General features: G+C 54.0%; 1 protein-coding gene across 1 annotated transcript in view; it reads left to right on the forward strand.

The window, feature by feature from the left end:
* The window catches only part of WDR44 (WD repeat domain 44), a 41,227-nt gene extending 24,881 nt beyond the window's left edge, over positions 1-16,346 (forward strand). The window contains exons 10-20 of the mRNA XM_064159645.1: positions 3,095-3,246; positions 6,305-6,443; positions 6,544-6,608; positions 6,727-6,840; positions 8,210-8,332; positions 9,245-9,436; positions 10,286-10,387; positions 11,858-11,973; positions 13,753-13,880; positions 14,524-14,655; positions 15,999-16,346. Of these exons, the coding sequence (XP_064015715.1) occupies positions 3,095-3,246; positions 6,305-6,443; positions 6,544-6,608; positions 6,727-6,840; positions 8,210-8,332; positions 9,245-9,436; positions 10,286-10,387; positions 11,858-11,973; positions 13,753-13,880; positions 14,524-14,655; positions 15,999-16,093 (1,358 nt within the window). The 3' untranslated portion in view covers positions 16,094-16,346. The remainder of the gene's footprint in view (positions 1-3,094; positions 3,247-6,304; positions 6,444-6,543; positions 6,609-6,726; positions 6,841-8,209; positions 8,333-9,244; positions 9,437-10,285; positions 10,388-11,857; positions 11,974-13,752; positions 13,881-14,523; positions 14,656-15,998) is intronic.
* Positions 16,347-18,152: the final 1,806 nt, after the last annotated feature.

Below are 18,152 nucleotides of genomic sequence, written 5' to 3' on the forward strand. Positions count from 1 at the left end.
AGTAGTTGGAAGACTTTTTCAGCTCCAGTTTTTGTGGTACTGCTGGGAAGTTGTCTGGGTGTCAGAAGGGGAGCATTTAGGGGAACTCATTCCAGCACAGATAGAAGCGAGGTTCTCTAAAGGCTAGTGGCATCCCTGGGTGTATTAATCATGGAGTTGTAGAATGTCAGGGGCTGGAAGGGACCTCAAAATATCATCTGGTCCAGCCCCCCTGCTAGGGCAGGATCACCCAGAGCAGATCACACAGGAACACATCCAGAAGGTTCTTGAATATCCAGAGAGGGAGACTCCACAACTGCCCTGGGCAGCCTGTGCCAGTGCTCTGTCAGCCTCACAGGGAAAAAAATCCTCCTCAGGTTCACATGGAACCTCCTATGCCTCAACTGCCACCCGTTGCCCCTTGTCCTGGCACTGGACATCACCCAGCAGGGCCTGGCTCCAGCCTCCTGGCACTCACTTGCACCTCTTTATCAACATTAATCAGGTCACCCCTTAGTCTTCTCTGCTTCAGGCCCCAGCTCCCTCAGGCTCTCCCCATAACTTCCTTCATCATCTCTGTGGCTCTATGCTGGACTCTTGTCAAGCAGCTCCCTGTCCTTCTTGAGCTGGAGGACCCAGACCTGGACACAGTACTCCAGATGCAGCCTCACTGGGGCAGAGCAGAGAGGAAGGAGAATCTCTCTCAACCTACTAACCACAGCCCTTCTAATACACCCCAGAATGGCATTGGCCTTCCTGGCCACAGGAGCACACTGCTGGCTCATGGCCATCCTTCCATCCACCAGGACTGCCAAGTCCCTCTCCCCTTCACTGCTCTCCAGCAGGTCAGTCCCCAATCCATACTGACATCCCTGGGATTGTTCTTTCCCAGGTGCCAGACTCTACACTTGCCCCTGTTGAACTTCATTACAGTTCTCCCTGCCCAACTCTCAGCCTAAGTCTCTCTGAATGGCAGCACAGCTCTCCTGTGTCTCAGCCACTCCTCCCAGCTTGGTGTCATCAGCAAACTTGCTGACAGTGCACTCCATGCCCTCATCCAGGATTAGGAGGGGAGTGGTGAGTAGGTTCTTCCTCTCTGCCCTGCTGAGCCCACAGCTGGAATCTTGTATCCAGTTCCGGGCCCCTCAGGTCAAGCAGGAGCTGAGGGAAGTGCTGGGGAGAGCCCAGCCCAGAGCCCCCAAGCTGCTGCAGGCAGTGAACAGCTCCTGTGAGGCCAGGCTGAGGCAGCTGGGGCTGGCAGCTGGCAGCAGAGCAGCCTGAGGGTTGCCCTCAATGCTGTGCTCAAGATGTGCAGGGCAGTGTCGGGACGACACAGCCAGGCTGTGCCCAGGGCTGGCCAAGGGCAGCACAAGGGGCACTGGGTGCCAGCTGGAGCAGAGGAGGTGCCAGGGCAAGAGGAGGGGAACCTTTGTCAGTGTGAGGGTGCTGGAGGCCTGCAGCAGGCTGCCCAGAAAGGCTGTGGAGTCTCCTTCTGTGGAGCCTTTCCAATCCCCCTGGATGTGTTCTGTGTGCCCAGCCCTGGGTGGTGCTGCTCTGGCAGAAGGCTGGGCTGGATGAGCTCTGTGGGTCCCTTCCACCCCCTACCATTCTGTGCTGCTGTGTCTGCCAACCAGTGCCACCACTGCAGTTCTCACATAGCTTCCACTTCTTTTAGAACCTTTCCCAACTCCAGCTGAATTCTCTTCCTCTTCCATCAGTGTTTCTCTTAGACACTTGGTGCCTGCATCAAGTTAATCTAACCACAGCCTGAGACAGGTGCCACAGAACTGCTGCTCTTCTGCCACTCTGCACGTGCAGAGCACCAGGCCACTCCAGAGTGTCTGGGCAGGAGAAACCAATGTGGTGAATGGCAGCACACATTACAGTGGCAGCACTCAGCTAGTGCAGGAGCTGCTAAATGCCAGACCCAGGGCAAAGAACAGGGCAGGACCAAACTGGACAGCAGCTCTTGTTTTCAGTCTTCAGACTCTGGATTCACTGCAGCCTAACCCTAGTGGAGATAGAAGGGTCTGTGCTGGCAGCAGTGCTGTCCAATATCTTCATCAGTGAGACTGAGGCACCCTCAGCCAGTCAGTGCATGGCACCAAGCAGAGTGGTGTGGTTAATAAGACTGAAGGATGGGATGGAGCCATCCAGAGGAACCAGGGCAGGCTGCAGAGGTGGCTGAGGAGAACCTCAAGAGGGTTCAACAAGGGACAGTGCAAGGTCCTGCCCCTGAGATGGGGCAGCCTGCAATATCAGCCCAGGCTGGGGTGATGAGACTGAGAGCAGCCCTACAGAGAAGGCCTTGGAGGTGCTGGGGGGGAGAAGCTGGGCAGGAGCCAGCAGTGGGCACTGGCAGCACAGAAGGCCAAGGGCAGCCTGGGCTGCATCCAAAGCAGTGTGGGCAGAGCTGCAGAGAGGAGATCCTGCCCCTCTGCTCTGCTGTGGGGAGCTGGGGCCAGCTGTGAAGCTCTTGACATAGGAAGGACATGGAGTTGCTGGAGAGGGTCCAGAGGAGGCCACCAAGGTCATCAGAGGGTTGGAGAAGCTCTGCTATGGGGACAGGCTGGCAGAGTTGGGGCTGTGCAGCCTGGAGAAGAGAAGGCTGCAGGGAGAGCTCAGAGCTGCAGTTCAGTACCTGCAGGGGAGCTGCAGGCAGGCTGGGGAGGGACTGCTCAGAAGGGGCTGTGGGGACAGGCTGAGGGCAGTGGTTTGGCAGTGGAGCAGGGCAGAGTTAGGTTGGGCATGAGGAGGGAGTTGTGCAGAGTGAGGGTGGGCAGAGCCTGGCACAGGCTGCCCAGGGCTGTGCTTGAGGCCCCATCCCTGCAGCCATTCCAGCTCAGCCTTGCTGTGTCCCTGTGCAGCCTGCTCCAGCTGGAGCTGTCCCTGCTGCCTGCAGGGGGGTGGCACAAGATGCCCTTGGAGGGTCCCTTCCAGCCCATCTGTGACTCTGTTTCTAGAGCTTAGTGCAACTCCAACCTTGCTTTGTTCCAAGACCTTCCAAGCAGCTATGACAATGTGCTGGGTGAGCAGTGAGCTGCTCCCAGCAGGTGTCCAGCAGTGGGTGGAATGGGAGCTGTGGTTTGCACTGCTGAATTCGTGTTCCCTTCAGTCTTCCACACAGATCCAGATGATCCCTCTTCCAGTGATGATGAGGGGATGCCATACACCAGACCAGTGAAGTTCAAAGCAGCTCATGGCTTCAAGGGACCTTATGGTTTTGAACAGATCAAAGTGGTTCAGGATCTCAGTGGAGAGCACATGGTAGGTCTCAAACCACAGCTGTGCTTCTGCTGCATCTTTTTCAGCCCTCAGATCCAGCTTTTAGTTTCCATCTGCTTGAAGAGCTCCAGCAGTGGCTGTCAGATTTTGTTCTTCCTGAGGAGCACTTTGCTGACACAAAATGATGTTCTGGCTAGAGATGAAAGTTTGACTGTTTTGATGAAATCTTCATGGGAAAATAAACCCAAAACTCCATAGGTACTTGGGGAAGAGAAGGAGGCTGAGGGGAGACCTTCTTGCTCTCTACAATTCCCTGAGAGGAGGTTGAAGCCAGGTGGGGGTTGGGCTCTTCTCCATAGTAACAAGTGACAGGAGCAGAGGAAATGGCCTCAAGTTGTATCAGGTGAGGTTTAGCTGCACATCAAACTGTTAGAGCCAGTCCAGAGGAGGGCCACAACGATAATGCTGGAGCAGCCCTGCTGTGAGCACAGGCTGAGAGAGTTGGGGCTCTGCAGCCTGGAGAAGAGAAGGCTTGGAGGAGACCTTGGGGTGGCCTTCCAGTGTCTGCAGGGGGCTACAGGAAGGCTGGGGAGGGACTATTGACAAGGTCTGGTGATACCAGCAGGAGGAGGAATGGGTTTGAAGTGGCAGAGGGGAGACTGAGATTGGATGTTAGGAAAGGGTTCTTTGCAGTGAGGGTGGTGAGAGACTGGCACAGGTTGAGGGTGGTGAGAAACTGGCACAGGTTTGCCAGGGAGGTGTTGAAGTCCAGGTTGGATGAGGCCTTGACCTGTTCTAGTGGGAGGTGTCCCCTGCCTATGGCAGGGGTTTGGAACTGGCTGAGCCTTGAGGTAGATCCCTTCCAACTTAAACCGTTCTGGGATTGTATATTAAAAGAGACTTCTTTCCTCAAAGGGTTCTTAAAGACTGGAACAGAACTTAACCCTTAAAGAGTTTTGGTATTGAGTGGGTTTTGGTTTCTTGGTTCCTGTAACTGACAACTACAAGACAGCAGCTGCCCATCAGTCAGCCCTGGGCTGAGGATAATGACCTGCAGCATCCAGTGACTGAAGGGGTGGTGAGATCCCCACCCACAGCACTGCCTGCAGTGCTGAGGCCCCCATCTTAAGAGGGACTTAGAGCTGCTTGAGAGGGTCCAGAGGAGGCCACCAAGATCATCACAGGCTGCAGAACCTCCCCTGTCAGGACAGGCTGGGAGAGTTGGGGCTGTTCAGCCTGGAGAAGAGAAGGTTCCAGGGAGACCTCAGAGCAGCCTTCCAGTACCTGAAGGGGCTGCAGGAGAGCTGGGGAGGGACTTTTGCCAAGGGCTGGGAGTGCCAGGCTGAGGGACAATGGCTTTGAGCTGGGAGAGGGGAGAGTGAGAGTGGAGAGGAGGAAGAGAATGTTGTGAGCTAGGGTGGGGAAGAGACTGGCACAGGTTGCCCAGGGAGGCTGTGGCTGCCCCTGCCTGGAGGTGTTGAAGGCCAGGCTGGATGAAGCCTCAATCAAGCTGTGCTGGTGGGAGGTGTCCCTGCCCATGGCAGGGGGCTGGAACTAGACAGGCATTAAGATCCCTTCCAACCCAAACCAGTCTGTGAATCTGTGCTTGCAAGCTTGCCATCCATAACTGATGTTTCCTGGCCTAGGAACTAACTCTGTTTCCATCATGTCAATCTTTAATTTCTTGCACACTAGGAAATGCCTCCAGAGCCTCCTCGTCGCGTAGCAGGAGGCAGTGGGCTCCTGCTGGTGTGCTCCTGACCCTTCCGACTTTGCAGCAGAGAAGGAGCTGACTTCACAGGCTTTGCACAGTCCTCCTGCTGCTTCTGGGTTCAACCACCCTGTGGAGCACTCCTCTGGCTTGCCAGAGTTCATTTCAGCGGGCACACCTGCTTTAGGAGTGCCAGCACACCTAGTGCTGGCGGCAGGCGCAGCTACAGGCAGCTGCAGTTTGTCAGGCGCCCGGGAGCCTGCCTGCCTGACTCATGGTGACCACACCATGCTCTGGCCATGAGCTGGACACACAGACTGGGCACCATCAGCAAGTCTACAGCTGACCCCAGCATAGGTGGTGTGGTGATCTAGTTGAATGTAGGGAGGATCTACACAGAAACCTGGCCGGGCTGAGGGCAGCTGCATGACGCTCAACCAGGCCAAGTGCTGGGTCCTGCACTTGGGTCACAGCAACCCCTCAAAGGCTCCAGGCTTGGGCAGAGTGGCTGGAAGCTGCCCAGCAGAGAAAGCCCTGGGGGTGCTGGGTGACAGCAGCTGGAGATGTGCCAGGGTGTGCCCAGGTGGCAGGAAGGCCAGCAGCAGCCTGACCTGGAGCAGCAGTGGTGTGGCCAGCAGGAGCAGGGCAGGGGTTGTCCCTTTGCATTCATCACTGGTGAGGCCCCAGTTGGAGTGCTGTCAGTCCAGGAAGGACATCGAGGGGCTGGAGCAGGACCAGAGAAGGGCAACGAAGCTGGGGAAGGGTTTGGAGAACAGGGCTGAGGAGGAGCAGCTGAGGGAGCTGGTGGAGGGCAGTATGGAACAGAGGAGGCTGAAGGGAGACCTCATTGCTCTCCCCCTCCCTGAAAGGAGGCTGCAGTGAGGTGGGGGTTGGGCTCTTCTCCCTAGTATCAGATGATAGAATGAAAGGGACTGGCCTGAAGCTGTGCCAGGGGAGGTTTGGGTTGGACATTAGAAGAACCTTCCCTGAAAGGCTTCTCAGGCACCGGCACAGGCTGCCCAAGGGGGTGGTTGAATGCCCACTCTGAGAGGCAGAGCTGTGGTGCTGATGGCCGTGGCTTAGCCCCAGGCTTGGCAGAGTTAGAGAAGGGTTGGCCTGGATAACCTGAAAGGGCTTTTCCAGCCCGAAGGACTCTGGCTGGTGCAGTGGTGTGGACGTGCTCCGTGCCCTGCCCCATGAGCTGCTCCTCTCCCCGTGCTTTTGCAGGCGCGTTGTGCAATCAGCGCTTGGAACGATTGCTTCCCAGCCTCTCAACCCAGGGTTCCTTTCACCTGTGGTGTCCTGTCCATGTCCTTGCTCTTGCCATTGTAGGAAGGGGATGACAAAAGGCCCCTTGTGTAACTTCAGCACTGCTCTCTGCACTCCCAGGGCGCCGTCTGGACCATGAAGTTCTCTCACTGCGGCCGGTTGCTCGCCTCGGCAGGCCAGGACAACGTGGTCAGAATCTGGGTCTTGAAGAATGCTTTTGACTACTTCAATAACATGAGAATGAAGTACAACACAGAAGGTATCTTGCTCTGCACCTTTCTTTTTCTAGAGCTCTCAAACTGCTGAAGCTGTTCTTCGGGCACGCAGAGTTGACCATGGTGCTTCTGCCTCTGTTCTAGGCCGTGTCTCTCCCTCCCCATCTCAAGAGAGTCTGAACTCTTCCAAGTCTGACACTGATGCAGGGGTATGTTCTCTGTGCAGTGGTGGGGAGGAGAGGGGCACTGCTCTCTGCTGGCCCCCTACCTGTTGCCATCAGCTTTCCCTGCCAGCAGTTGTGATGCCTCTGTGCCTTTCTCTGGCAGATCTGCAGTGGAGTCGATGAGGACCCAGATGATAAAAACGCTCCCTTCCGCCAGCGACCCTTCTGCAAGTACAAAGGGCACACAGCAGACCTCCTTGATCTCTCTTGGTCTAAAGTAAGGCACCTTCATACAGACTGGGGCAGCTCTCCTGGCCTTTCACTGCCTTCCACTTTTCACTTCTATCAGCAAACTTTCTGGACTTGTCAGAGTTAAAAGTTGTCTTAAATACAAAACCCCAAAGCTAACCCAACCCAACCCCAGCTGCCATCAGCTGCTAAGGATTACAGCTGTGTGTTCAGCAGTGAAGTTACAGTCTGTAGAGTGGGAGAGATTTCCACTGAGCCCTGTCATTTCTGATTCAAGGTTACCCCCTTTCTTGTCTTCATGCCCCTTGGCTGTAGCATGCAAGGGGCACAGATCCAAAGTTGCTGAGCGTGGCCATGGATCTAAGCAGCAGAGAATGGCCTTGGTGCTTCACTTGCACAGTGTTTCACATGCAGGTCCTGCAGGTAACTCTTCACCTTGTACAGCTCTGCTTGGCCAGGCTGGGTGAGGCTCTGGCCAGCCTGCTCTAGGGTAGGGTGTCCTTGCCCATGGCAGGGGGCTTGGAACTAGATGGTGCCTGTGGTCCCTTCCAACCCTGACTGATTCTGATTCTGTGTCTTCAGTTACTTTCATACAATCACAGAATGTATGTTGGAAGGGACCTCCAAAGCTCACCCAGTCCAACCCCCTGCACTCAGCAGGGACATCCTCCACTACAGCAGGTTGCTCACAGCCCTGTCCAGCCTCACCTTGAATTTCTCCAGAGCTGGGGCCTCAACCACCTCCCCGAGCAACCTGCTGCAGTGTTGCAGCAGCCTCCTGGTGCAGGACTTGTTCCTTACATCCAATCTCACTCTGCTCTGCTCTCATTCCAAACCATTGTCCTCGTCCTGTCCTTGCAGGCCTTTGGGAACAGTCCCTCTGCAGCCTGCTTGTAGCCCACTTGAGGTACTGGAAGGCTGCTCTAAGGCCTCCCCAGAGCATTCTCCTCTCCAGGCTGAACAGTCCCAGTACCCTCAGTCTGTCCTCACAGCAGAGCTGCTCCAGCCCCCTGCTGATCTTTGTGGCCTCTTGGACCTGCTCCATCAGATTCATGCCCTTCCTGTGTTTAGGCCTCTGGAGCTGCATGCAATACTCAGGTTAGGTCTCAGCAGAGCAGAGGAAGGTGGTAGAATCCCCTCTCTCCTCCATCTGCTGGCCACACCTTCCGAGTATTTATGTACCTAACCTGAGATTCTACCAGGAAACTTTCTATACCTGAGCATCAGTTGTAAGGAATGCACCAGTCAAGAAGTTAAATCATTGGCCCGAGGGGAGGGGATAAAATGTTGACTTTCATGGCAGCAGAGACGTTGGTAAGGCTTTAACAAGCAGGTTGCCTCTGTGTTTTGTGTTGTGTTGTGTCTGTTAATGACCATGGGATTGTTTTGCTTCACAGAATTACTTCTTGCTTTCTTCTTCCATGGACAAGACTGTCAGGTTATGGCACATATCAAGAAGGGAATGCCTTTGCTGTTTCCAGCACATCGACTTTGTCACTGCCATAGCCTTCCACCCACGGGTGAGTGGCAACAGCCAGAACTGAAATTACAACCATTCACTTTCAGTTGGGAAGCATAAAACTGTGTGGAAGAGTTTGTGCACTTGAGCAGTGTCCCTGGTGGATAATGCCCACGGACTTGCAGAGTGCATTGGGTGGAAGGGACCCTCGAAGGTTGTCTTCTGCAGTCCCCCTGCAGGCAGCAGGGACACCTTCGACTAGATCAGGTTGCTCAGGGCCATGTCAAGTTTGACACTGAACATCTCCAGGGATGGAGCCTCCACCATCTCCCTGGGCAGCCTGTGCCAGTATTTCACCACCATCATTGTGTACAACTTCCTCCTGATGCCCAACCTGCTTCAGTTTCAAACCATTATCCCTTGTCCTGTCACTGCAGGCCCTGAAGAAAACTCCTTCCCCAGCTCTGCCACCAGCACAGCCTGCTCAGGGCCTCATTCAACCTGGCCTTCAACAGCTCCCTGGGCAGCCTGTGCCAGTCTCTCCCCATCCTCACTCTCAACAATTTCTTCCTCATCTCCACTCTCACTCTCCCCTCTCCCAGCTCAAAGCCATTGTCCCTCAGCCTGGCACTCCCAGCCCTTGTCACAAGCCCCTTCCCAGCTCTCCTGAAGTCCCTTCAGGTACCTCAAGGCTGCTCAGAGGTCTCCCTGGACCTGCTGCGGACACTCCCTCAGTCTGTCTCCGCAGCAGAGGTGCTCCAGCCTCTGCTCATCTTCATGACCTCCTCTGCACCCTCTCCAGCAGCTCCATGTCCTTAGGCTGTAATTTTAACACTGTCTTTTAGCCTCCTTAAATGTTAAAGTGAACTCCTCTGAGGCCTCCTGTTTGGAAGCTCCTGGAGGGCAGGTGTTGGGCAGCGTGGGGGAGGGTTTCGGGGGCCGAGGCGGTGGCTCAGGCGGTGTGCTCTCTCAGGATGACAGGTACTTCTTGAGTGGGTCACTGGATGGGAAGCTGCGACTCTGGAATATTCCTGACAAAAAGGTGGCTCTCTGGAATGAAGTGGACGGGCAGACAAAGCTGATCACAGCAGCCAACTTCTGCCAGAACGGCAAATACGCTGTCATAGGCACCTACGATGGGCGCTGCATCTTCTACGACACCGAGGTAAGTGCTGCCTCGGGCCCCCAGCCTGGCTGCCAGCTCTGCTGTCTGAAGGAGCAGCAAACAAAGCCTCCTGCCTGGGGCTTAGGGAGCGAGGCAGGTGCTCTCCACCCCTCCCCAGAGGGGTAAAAGGAAATGCTCCTGTGATGGTTTCGGAGTTTCCCCCTCCCCCATGATTCACCAGACTAACTCAGCTGCCTGCAAGCTAAGGAGGGAAGCTGCACTTAACAGCAAGGCACAGGTTGCTAACAGTGTGGGCAGCAGGACAAGGGAGGTTCTTGTGCCCCTGTGCTCAGCACTGCTCAGGCCACCCCTGCAGTGCTGTGTCCAGCTCTGGGCTCCTCCATTGCAGAGAGATGCTGAGGTGCTGGAAGGTGTTTGGAGAAGGGCAGCAAGGCTGGGGAGGGGCCTGGAGCACAGCCCTGTGAGGAGAGGCTGAGGGAGCTGGGGGGGTGCAGCCTGCAGCAGAGGAGGCTCAGGGCAGAGCTCATTGCTGCCTGCAGCTGCCTGCAGGGAGGCTGTAGCCAGGTGGGGTTGGGCTCTGCTGCCAGGCAACCCAGCGTCAAGCTGTGCCGGGGGAAGTGTAGGCTGGACGTTAGAAGGAAGGTCTTCACGGAGGGCGTGATTGGCACTGGAATGGGCTGCCCAGGGAGGTGGTGGAGTGGCTGTGGCTGGAGGTGTTGCAGCCAAGCCTGGCTGGGGCACTTAGTGCCATGGTCTGGTTGGTTGGGCAGGGCTGGGTGCTAGGTTGGGCTGGCTGAGCTTGGAGCTCTCTTCCTACCTGCCTGATTCTATGATTCTGTGAAAATGAGGTTTTCCCTCAGCTGAGGATGTGTTTGAATCCCTTTTCAGCACTTGAAGTACCACACCCAAATCCATGTGCGATCCACCAGGGGCAGGAACAGAGTTGGAAGGAAAATTACTGGCATTGAGCCCCTGCCTGGGGAGAACAAGGTATTGTCTCTGAGTGCAGCCTTGGAGTCTGAGATTTCTACCCATGCTTATGCTAAGTGTTGTGTGTAGTCACTGACTTCAATCTGAGGTCTAAAATGAGCTCTACTCTTTCCTGTCTTCAACTAATCCAGTACTAAATAATGGGGATCAGACAATTTTCTGATGTAGTGATTGATGTGGAGGTGGGAGAATGCTTACAGGTCTCACTGGGTTGGATGGGACCTTAAAGATCATTAAGGACATCAAAAATAATTGAGGATCTTAAAAATCATGAAGAGGAGGTCTTAGAGGTGCCTTCAGTGGCTGAAGGGATCCTGCAGGGAGGCTGCAGAGAGACTTTTCCTGAGGGCATCTAGAGGCAGGACAAGGGGGAGTGGTTTGAAGCTGAGGGAGAGCAGGGTTAGACTGGAGCTGAGGGAGAAGTTCTTCAGTAGGAGGGTGCTGAGACTGGCACAGGTTGCTCAGGGAGGTTGTGGCTGCCTCCTTCCTGGAGGTGTTGGAGGCCAGGCTGGATGAGGCCTTGAGCAGCCAAGTCTAGTAGAGAGGTGTCCCTGCCCGTGGGCACTTTGACAACCCTTTCATAGAGTGCTCTGCTCTGATCATTTAAGCTGTCTGCAGTAAGTGAAAGAGCGGCAAACTTGCATCAAGCAGGAGGAGCCCAGGCTGTGTCTACAGCAGATAGCAGCCTCTGGGCTTTGCTTCCAGGCTGATGGCATCACAGAGTCCTTCCTTAAGATGCCCAACCATTCTCTAACTCTGCCAAGGCTGGTGCTCAGCTGTGTTCCTCACAGGATGGCAGGGGTTGGAAGGCACCCAAAGAGATCATCCAGTCCAACCCCCCTGCCAGAGCAGCACTGCACAATCCAGCTCAGGTCACACAGGAACACATCCAGACAGGCCTTGAAAGGCTCCAGAAAGGAGAATCCACAACCTCTCTGGACACACATCTCTGCCTCTGGAACACCTCCAGGCATGGGGACTCCCCCACCTCCCTGAGCAGCCTGTGCCAGGCTTCGAGAGCCCTGTCTGGGAAGAAGTTTGATCTAATATCCAACCTTAAACCTCCCCTGGTGCAACTGGAGGCTATTTCCCCTCATGCTGTCGTTTCTTACTCCCTGCCTCTCTCCAGCCCCTGAGGCAGGACTCTCCAGACATCTACCTCTCTAAAGCAGCTCCATTAGTGTGCACTCTGCTCCAAAATACCCTTTGCAAACTGCTGAATGTTCTGTGAGCCCACATTTTAGTGCAGTGAGGAGCAGCTGTTCTGCTAGGGTGATGTAGACACCAGAGCTGTGTTCTGCCTGACAGAAGAAAAAGAGAGAAACATGTCACTGTCCTACATCTTGTTCTGCTGCTTTGAGGCTGTCCTTGGTCTGTGCACCCTCTAGACATCAGAGTGATTTGAATTGTCCCTCTGCCAGCCTTTGCTGGGCATGCTCATGGCTCCCACTCCTAAACTCTCTTTTGCAGATACTGGTGACATCCAACGACTCCAGAATCAGGTTGTATGACCTCAGAGACCTGTCTTTATCTATGAAATACAAAGGTTATGTCAACAGCAGCAGCCAAATCAAAGCCAGCTTTAGGTAAGACAGCCTTGTACCATGGGCTTGGTTGGGTTTGGAAGTGCTGTGGCTGAAGGCCAGGAGCTCTTTCTTGTGTCAATAATCTGTGTGCCTTGGCATGAAGCTGAGCCTCTGAAACGTCACTTGGCTCACGATACCAAGGGAAACAAAGGTTCTGTCTTCTGTTTAGCCCACATCTAGGGCTGAACTCCAGCAGCTGCTCTGTCACCTGGTGATGCCTCAGCTGCAGAGAAGGGGAATCAGGGCAAGGAGAGAAGACTCTCACAGGTTGGAATGAAAATGGCCTCAGTGAAACGCACAAATCAATACCAATGGCAGTATAAAGGATACAAAGTTCTGCTAAGCCCAGCAAAGGGGCAGTGATACAACAAATGGGGGTGTGGGGGCAGGAGGAGGAAGAGCAGAATCAGGAGCCCAAGCAGAAGCCCTCCCTCTCCTCAGCAAACTTCCCCCTTAACGCTGGCTGTGATGCTGATGGTTGGGCCTCACTTGTAGCCAACTCCAGTCAGCTGTGCTGGCTGACTCGGAGCTGCTGGCAGCCTGCAGCCCGTGGCTGGCCTGGGATGGTGTCCCAGCAATGCCAGGACAGTGCCTGTGAGCAGGGAGATTGTGTGAGTGAGTGACCCCTTCTGTCCTGCCAGCACAGTGTAAGTCAGCTATGAAATGCAGGAACCCTGCTGGCACTGGTGGGGCTGGCACTGGCACTGGCGGGGCTGGCACTGGCACTGGTGGGGCTGCCACCACAGTTTCTCTCTGATAAGTGGGGTTTATTTCCCTCCTTTTGTCAGGTGGTGGTGTGGATGTGTTTGTCCCCTCTGTTGGTCACTCTGTGTGTCAGCACTGTCAGGAAACAGCCTGCCAGTCTGAGCTGGAATACTTCCTCCTCTGTGCTGACCTGAGCTGCTTTTCTGAGTTTCTTGCTGGGAAATCCTGGGCTTTAAGCAAGTAAAAGAGCAGGAGCAGAGGGAGAGGAGGTTTTGTTCTGTTCCCTCTGAGTCTTGCAGAGACTGCAGGGGAAGAATGCCTGAGTTATCTCTTGGAGCAGAGGAGGGCAGCAGTGCTTCAGGAATAATCTCTCCATCGTCTGCTTTTGCCCTCTGAAAGCATCTTAAAGGCTGAGCCAGGGTTCCTCAGCATGGCTGGGGTCGGGAGGGACCTCTGGAGGTCATCTTATCCCCTCCTCAAGGTTCATTTCCCAAATGAAGTCATCTCTACTTCCAGGGCTGTAGCATAGTTAGCAGCAGAGTTCAGCAGTGGGGCACACTGATGAAGCAGGTAACTCCACTACCTGAGCTGCTTTGCAGGTGCTGTTTTGTCCCTGTCAGTGTGCATTGTGTGCTCACCTGGCCACAGTTGAATGCCTCTCATCCTCCACCTGTGTGGGCCTCTGGGGTTTGCTGATTGGATTGTAAGCAGCTCCTGTTGCACAGGCTCGCACAGCTCCCAGCCCCCGGCAGATGCAAAGCGCACCTGAAGGTGATGCTGGGCTCTCGTTGCTGAGTGTAGCTGTTAGCCTAACCCCTGTGCATGCTGCAGCTGCAGGACAGCTTCTCTGTGCTCTTCAGAACTAGTTCTGCTGCCAGGGGGAGAGCAGCCTGCTGCCTGCATGCACACTCATCTCAGGACTGTGGATACCTGAGGCACTAAAATAAGGGATCGGTTGGAGCTGTGCAGCTGTGGAGCTGTGCAGCTGTAGAGCTGCAGGCCAGCTGGAGAGCTGCTGCAATGGCTACCTGAGCAGCTCAGAAGTGTCACCTTTGTCCTCCTTTGCCTCTCTAGCCATGACTTCACCTACATTGTAAGTGGCTCAGAAGATAAATATGTTTATGTTTGGAGCACATACCATGACCTGAGCAAGTTTACATCGGTGAGGAGAGACCGGAATGACTTCTGGGAAGGCATTAAAGGTAAGGAGCAGCTTTTGCTCTTGGCTTCAGCACAGCTCATGGCTTCAGCAGGAAATTGCTGCTGTCCCCCAGCTGCCACTTGTTCAGCAGTGCTGTTCATGTCGTTTGAGCACGCTGTTAGCAAGCTGCATCATCGCTGGGGACTCGCAGTGAGCGGACTGTCAGCCTCGTCCTCGGGGCAGAGGCATGGTTGGGGTGCAGGAGCCAGCAGTTAAGAACTGGTCCACCTCCAGCCAGAGATTCTGAAGGATTGCCTTGCTTGGCTGGCACAGCTTGATTTTAGGAGTGTAGAAATTGATGATGATCCCAATAATAATGATAAATACTGCTAATAATGCACCTCCCATGTCCTCCTCTGGCAGAGTTTTGGGGAAGTGCAGGGCCATCTCTCCATCTAACATGTTATGAAGCTCTTGCCATTTATTTTGGGGCACTTAGAGGAACTTCTGAGATACCTAAAACATATAAACCCTCACAGATTATGAGAACCTAATAAACCTTATAGGTTATAAATGCTTAAAGATGAATTACTCCTTGAAGGAAGCGCTTAAGTGGTGCCGGCACCACTGAGCTCCTTGGGTGTTTCCTCCCATGCATGCTTGCTCTTGCCAAATGAAGCATCCCTTGGGTTGTCTTTCTGCAGCACACAATGCAGTGGTCACCTCTGCCATTTTTGCTCCCAATCCTGGCCTGATGGTGGCACTGGAAGCATCTGAAAAGCAAGAGGCTGAGAGTAAGGGAGAAGACTCTGAAGCGTCAGACACCATACCCTCTGGTAGGTGTTTCGGATGAGCTCTACTCGAGGAGGAAAAGCTTCTGCAGAACACTTGCAGTGTGGGAGGGGGATGCTCTTGAGAGGCCAAGGCCTTGCAGAGGCTAATGTATGCCTGCCTCAGCAGCTGAGTGTTTTGGCAGCTGCTGCATCCTTAAATGCTGCAGGAATGTGCAGTGAGTGGCACAGCTGTTGTCACTATTCCTTTTACACTGTTAGGAGGTGGAGCTGTACCAACATCCAGTGAAAAAGTCTCTTTCTTAAGAAAGCAGAATCACAGAAATGTTTGGGTTGGGAAGAACCTCCAAGATCATCAGCTCCAACCAGCAACCCAACACCACTGTGGCCCCCACAGCTAAGAGTTCAGTTAAGGCATTAAATTGTTGCGTTTGGAGAAGCCCTCCAAGATCATCCAGTCCAACATCAGCCCAACCCCACCATGGCCCCTACACCATAGAGTCATAGAATCACAGAATCAACCAGGTTGGAAGAGACCTCCAAGATCATCCAGTCCAAACTATCACCCATGTCCCCAGGTGCCATGGCCACAGGTTTCTTGAACACCTCCAGCCATGGGGACTCCACCACCTCCCTGGGCAGCCTCTGCCCATCCATGACCACTCTGGCACCAAAGACATTTTGCCTCAGCTCCAACCTAACCCTCCCCTGGCACAAGTTCAGGCCATTTCTTCTCCTCCTATCACCTGACACTAGAGAGCAGAGCCCAACCCTCACCTCACTGCAGCCTCCTCTCAGGGAGCTGTAGGCAGCAGTGAGCTCTGCCCTCAGCCTCCTCTTCTCCACACTGCACACCCCCAGCTCCCTCAGCTGCTCCTCCCCAGCCCTGCTCTCCAGACCCTTCCCCAGCTTCGTTGCCCTTCTAAATGTAGATAATGAACAGAGATGTAGGAGAGGAAGAAGTGTCACAGCAACAGCTCAGCTCTTAACGAGAGCTTGATGATGACCTGAAGAGATCCTGCAGGAAGGCTGCAGAGGAACTTTTCCTGAGGGTACCTAGAGGCAGGACAAGGGGGAGTGGTTTGGAGCTGAGGCAGAGCAGGGTTAGACTGGAGCTGAGGGAGAAGTTCTTCAGTAGGAGGGTGCTGAGACTCTGGCACAGGCTGCCCAGGGAGGTTGTGGCTGCCTCCTTCCTGGACGTGTTGGAGGCCAGGCTGGATGAGGCCTTGAGCAACCAAGTATAGCTGAGAGGGGTCCCTGCCCGTGGCAGGAGAGGTTGCAGTAGATGATCTCAGAGGTCCCTTCCCACCTGAGCCAATCTGTGATTCTGTATTGTTACTCTTTTTTTTGTTCCATGGACTGAGAGTTTCTTCTCTTTCCTCCTTAAGGAGCTCTGAAGACAGATCACACAGAAGTGCTTTTATCAGCTGACTTCACTGGAGCAATCAAAGTCTTCATTAACAAAAAGAAATGTGTATTTTAATTGGTCTGCAGCTGCCAGCAGAAAGCCCTGGGACTGGGGGGTTGCAGGTCCAGGAGGAATGTGGGCAGAAGAGCAAGGACACAGGCTGCTTGCCTTGGAAATCTTTCTGCTGAGGCTACTCAAACAGTGCAGAGCAGTTTGTACCCATCAACACCTGATCCTGTAGAGTAGAAAGGGATGTGGAAGGAGAATCCTGCCAAGCCTTAGGCTCTCAACTTCCTACCGAGAGGAGGGGAGAAATACAGGGGGGAAGGGAGGGAAAAGAGGGGTGGGGGGGGTAATTGTGAACATGCACAGCATCCACACGGGGGTGTGTGTGTGCCTTTGGTTCCCTGCACTAACCTGGGTGTCTTTCAGAGCATTGGAGTGGTGCTTGCAGCCAGTGGGTGTCAGAAGCAGGGCTGGGAAAGGAAGCTCCGGGGCTAAGCTGGAAAAACACTGCATGGCCTCAGCCTGCTCCTGGGCCCAGATCCCAGCCGAGGCAGATGTGCAATTGGCAGCAGCTGTTGCTCACAGGGCTTTTAACTTCTGCAGGTTCTGGATGGGTCAGCAACCACCTGTAAATGTTTTTATAGATTTCTCAACTTCAGGAGGTGAAGACTTTTTGTTGTGTTGTTCTCTTCTAATTGTTGTGGACTTCAGCTTCCTTTCTTATACATAGTTCTTTTCTCTTCCCACACTGGAGCACAATACTTGTGTAAAACACAACAAAAAGGCAGACCACAAACTCTCTCATTCCTTCTTCTTGGGCACCAGGATCTATTGGATCTATTCACCTTGCAGATCAAGTTTAAGCTGCGTTAGGAGAGGTTCTTCTCTTTTACAGCTCTGTAAAATAAAACTGTTTACATTTCTGTTTGGTTTTTAAAGCCTTGTAGCTTACAAGTTTTAAGTTCTTCTCCTTTGTTTAGTGCCACAGGGTTTTGAAAAGCCTTTGTAAATATTGCTAATTAAGACACCTATGAAGTAACATCCTGGGCAGCCACAGCCCAGGAAATTGTTATTGATGGTCAAGTGTTTCACAGGTGGATCATTAAACTTGGTCACACACTTGTTGCTGCTTTTCCTTTTGGAATTCCTGCCTTTTGCCTTTTTGTTTGGAGCTGCTCGTTGGAGTGGTGCTGTTAGAGGGACAGGATGGCATCCAGAAGGAACCTGGTCAAGCTGGAGAGGTGCACCCAGGTGAACCTCGTGGAGTTTAACAAGAGCAAATGCAGGGTCCTGCACCTGGGTGGCAACAGTCTTCACTGTCAGTTCAGGTGGGGGTGATGGGACTGAGAGCAGCCCTGCAGAGAAGGCCTTGGGGGTGCTGGAGGGGGAGAAGCTGGGCAGGAGCCAGCAGTGGGCACTGGCAGCACAGAAGGCCAAGGGCAGCCTGGGCTGCACCCAAAGCAGTGTGGGCAGAGCTGCAGAGAGGGGATCCTGCCCCTCTGCTCTGCTCTGGGGAGACCTCAGCTGCACTGCTGGGGTCAGCTGTGAAGCCCTCAATGCAAGGACATGGAGCTGCTGGAGAGGGTCCAGAGGAGGCCCCTCAAGATGACTGGAGGACTGGAACACCTCTCCTATGAAGACAGGCTGAGGGAGCTGGGGTGGTCGAGCTTGGAGGAGAGAAGGTTCTGGGGAGACCCTTCCAGTAGCTGAAGAAGGTATCTGCACGAAGGCTGCAGAGGGACTGTTTGCAAAGGCCTGCAAGGCAGGGACGAGGATGAAGGCAGGGGTTTGAAATGAGAGCAGAGCAGACTTAGATTGGATATTAGGAACAAGTTCTGCACTAGGAGGGTGCTGGAACACTGCAACAGGTTGCTCTGCCTGATCTCCACATCCAGCTGATGTGGATCTTCGATCACATTGGGTGCTTCTGTGCTCCACAACCTCCCTGGAGGTGTTCAGGACCAGGGTGGATGAGCCTTAAGCAACCTGTTCTAGTGGGGGCTGTCCCTGCCTATGGCAAGGGGTTGGAACTGGCTGATCCTTGGGGTCCCTTCCAACCTTATCCATTCTATGATTGTTCAGGATCTTCTCAAGCAGCAAACAAAACTAAGGGAGAGGCCTGAGTTGC

Source organism: Pogoniulus pusillus, chromosome 19 (genome assembly GCF_015220805.1).
Source record: "Pogoniulus pusillus isolate bPogPus1 chromosome 19, bPogPus1.pri, whole genome shotgun sequence".
NCBI lineage: Eukaryota > Metazoa > Chordata > Aves > Piciformes > Lybiidae > Pogoniulus > Pogoniulus pusillus.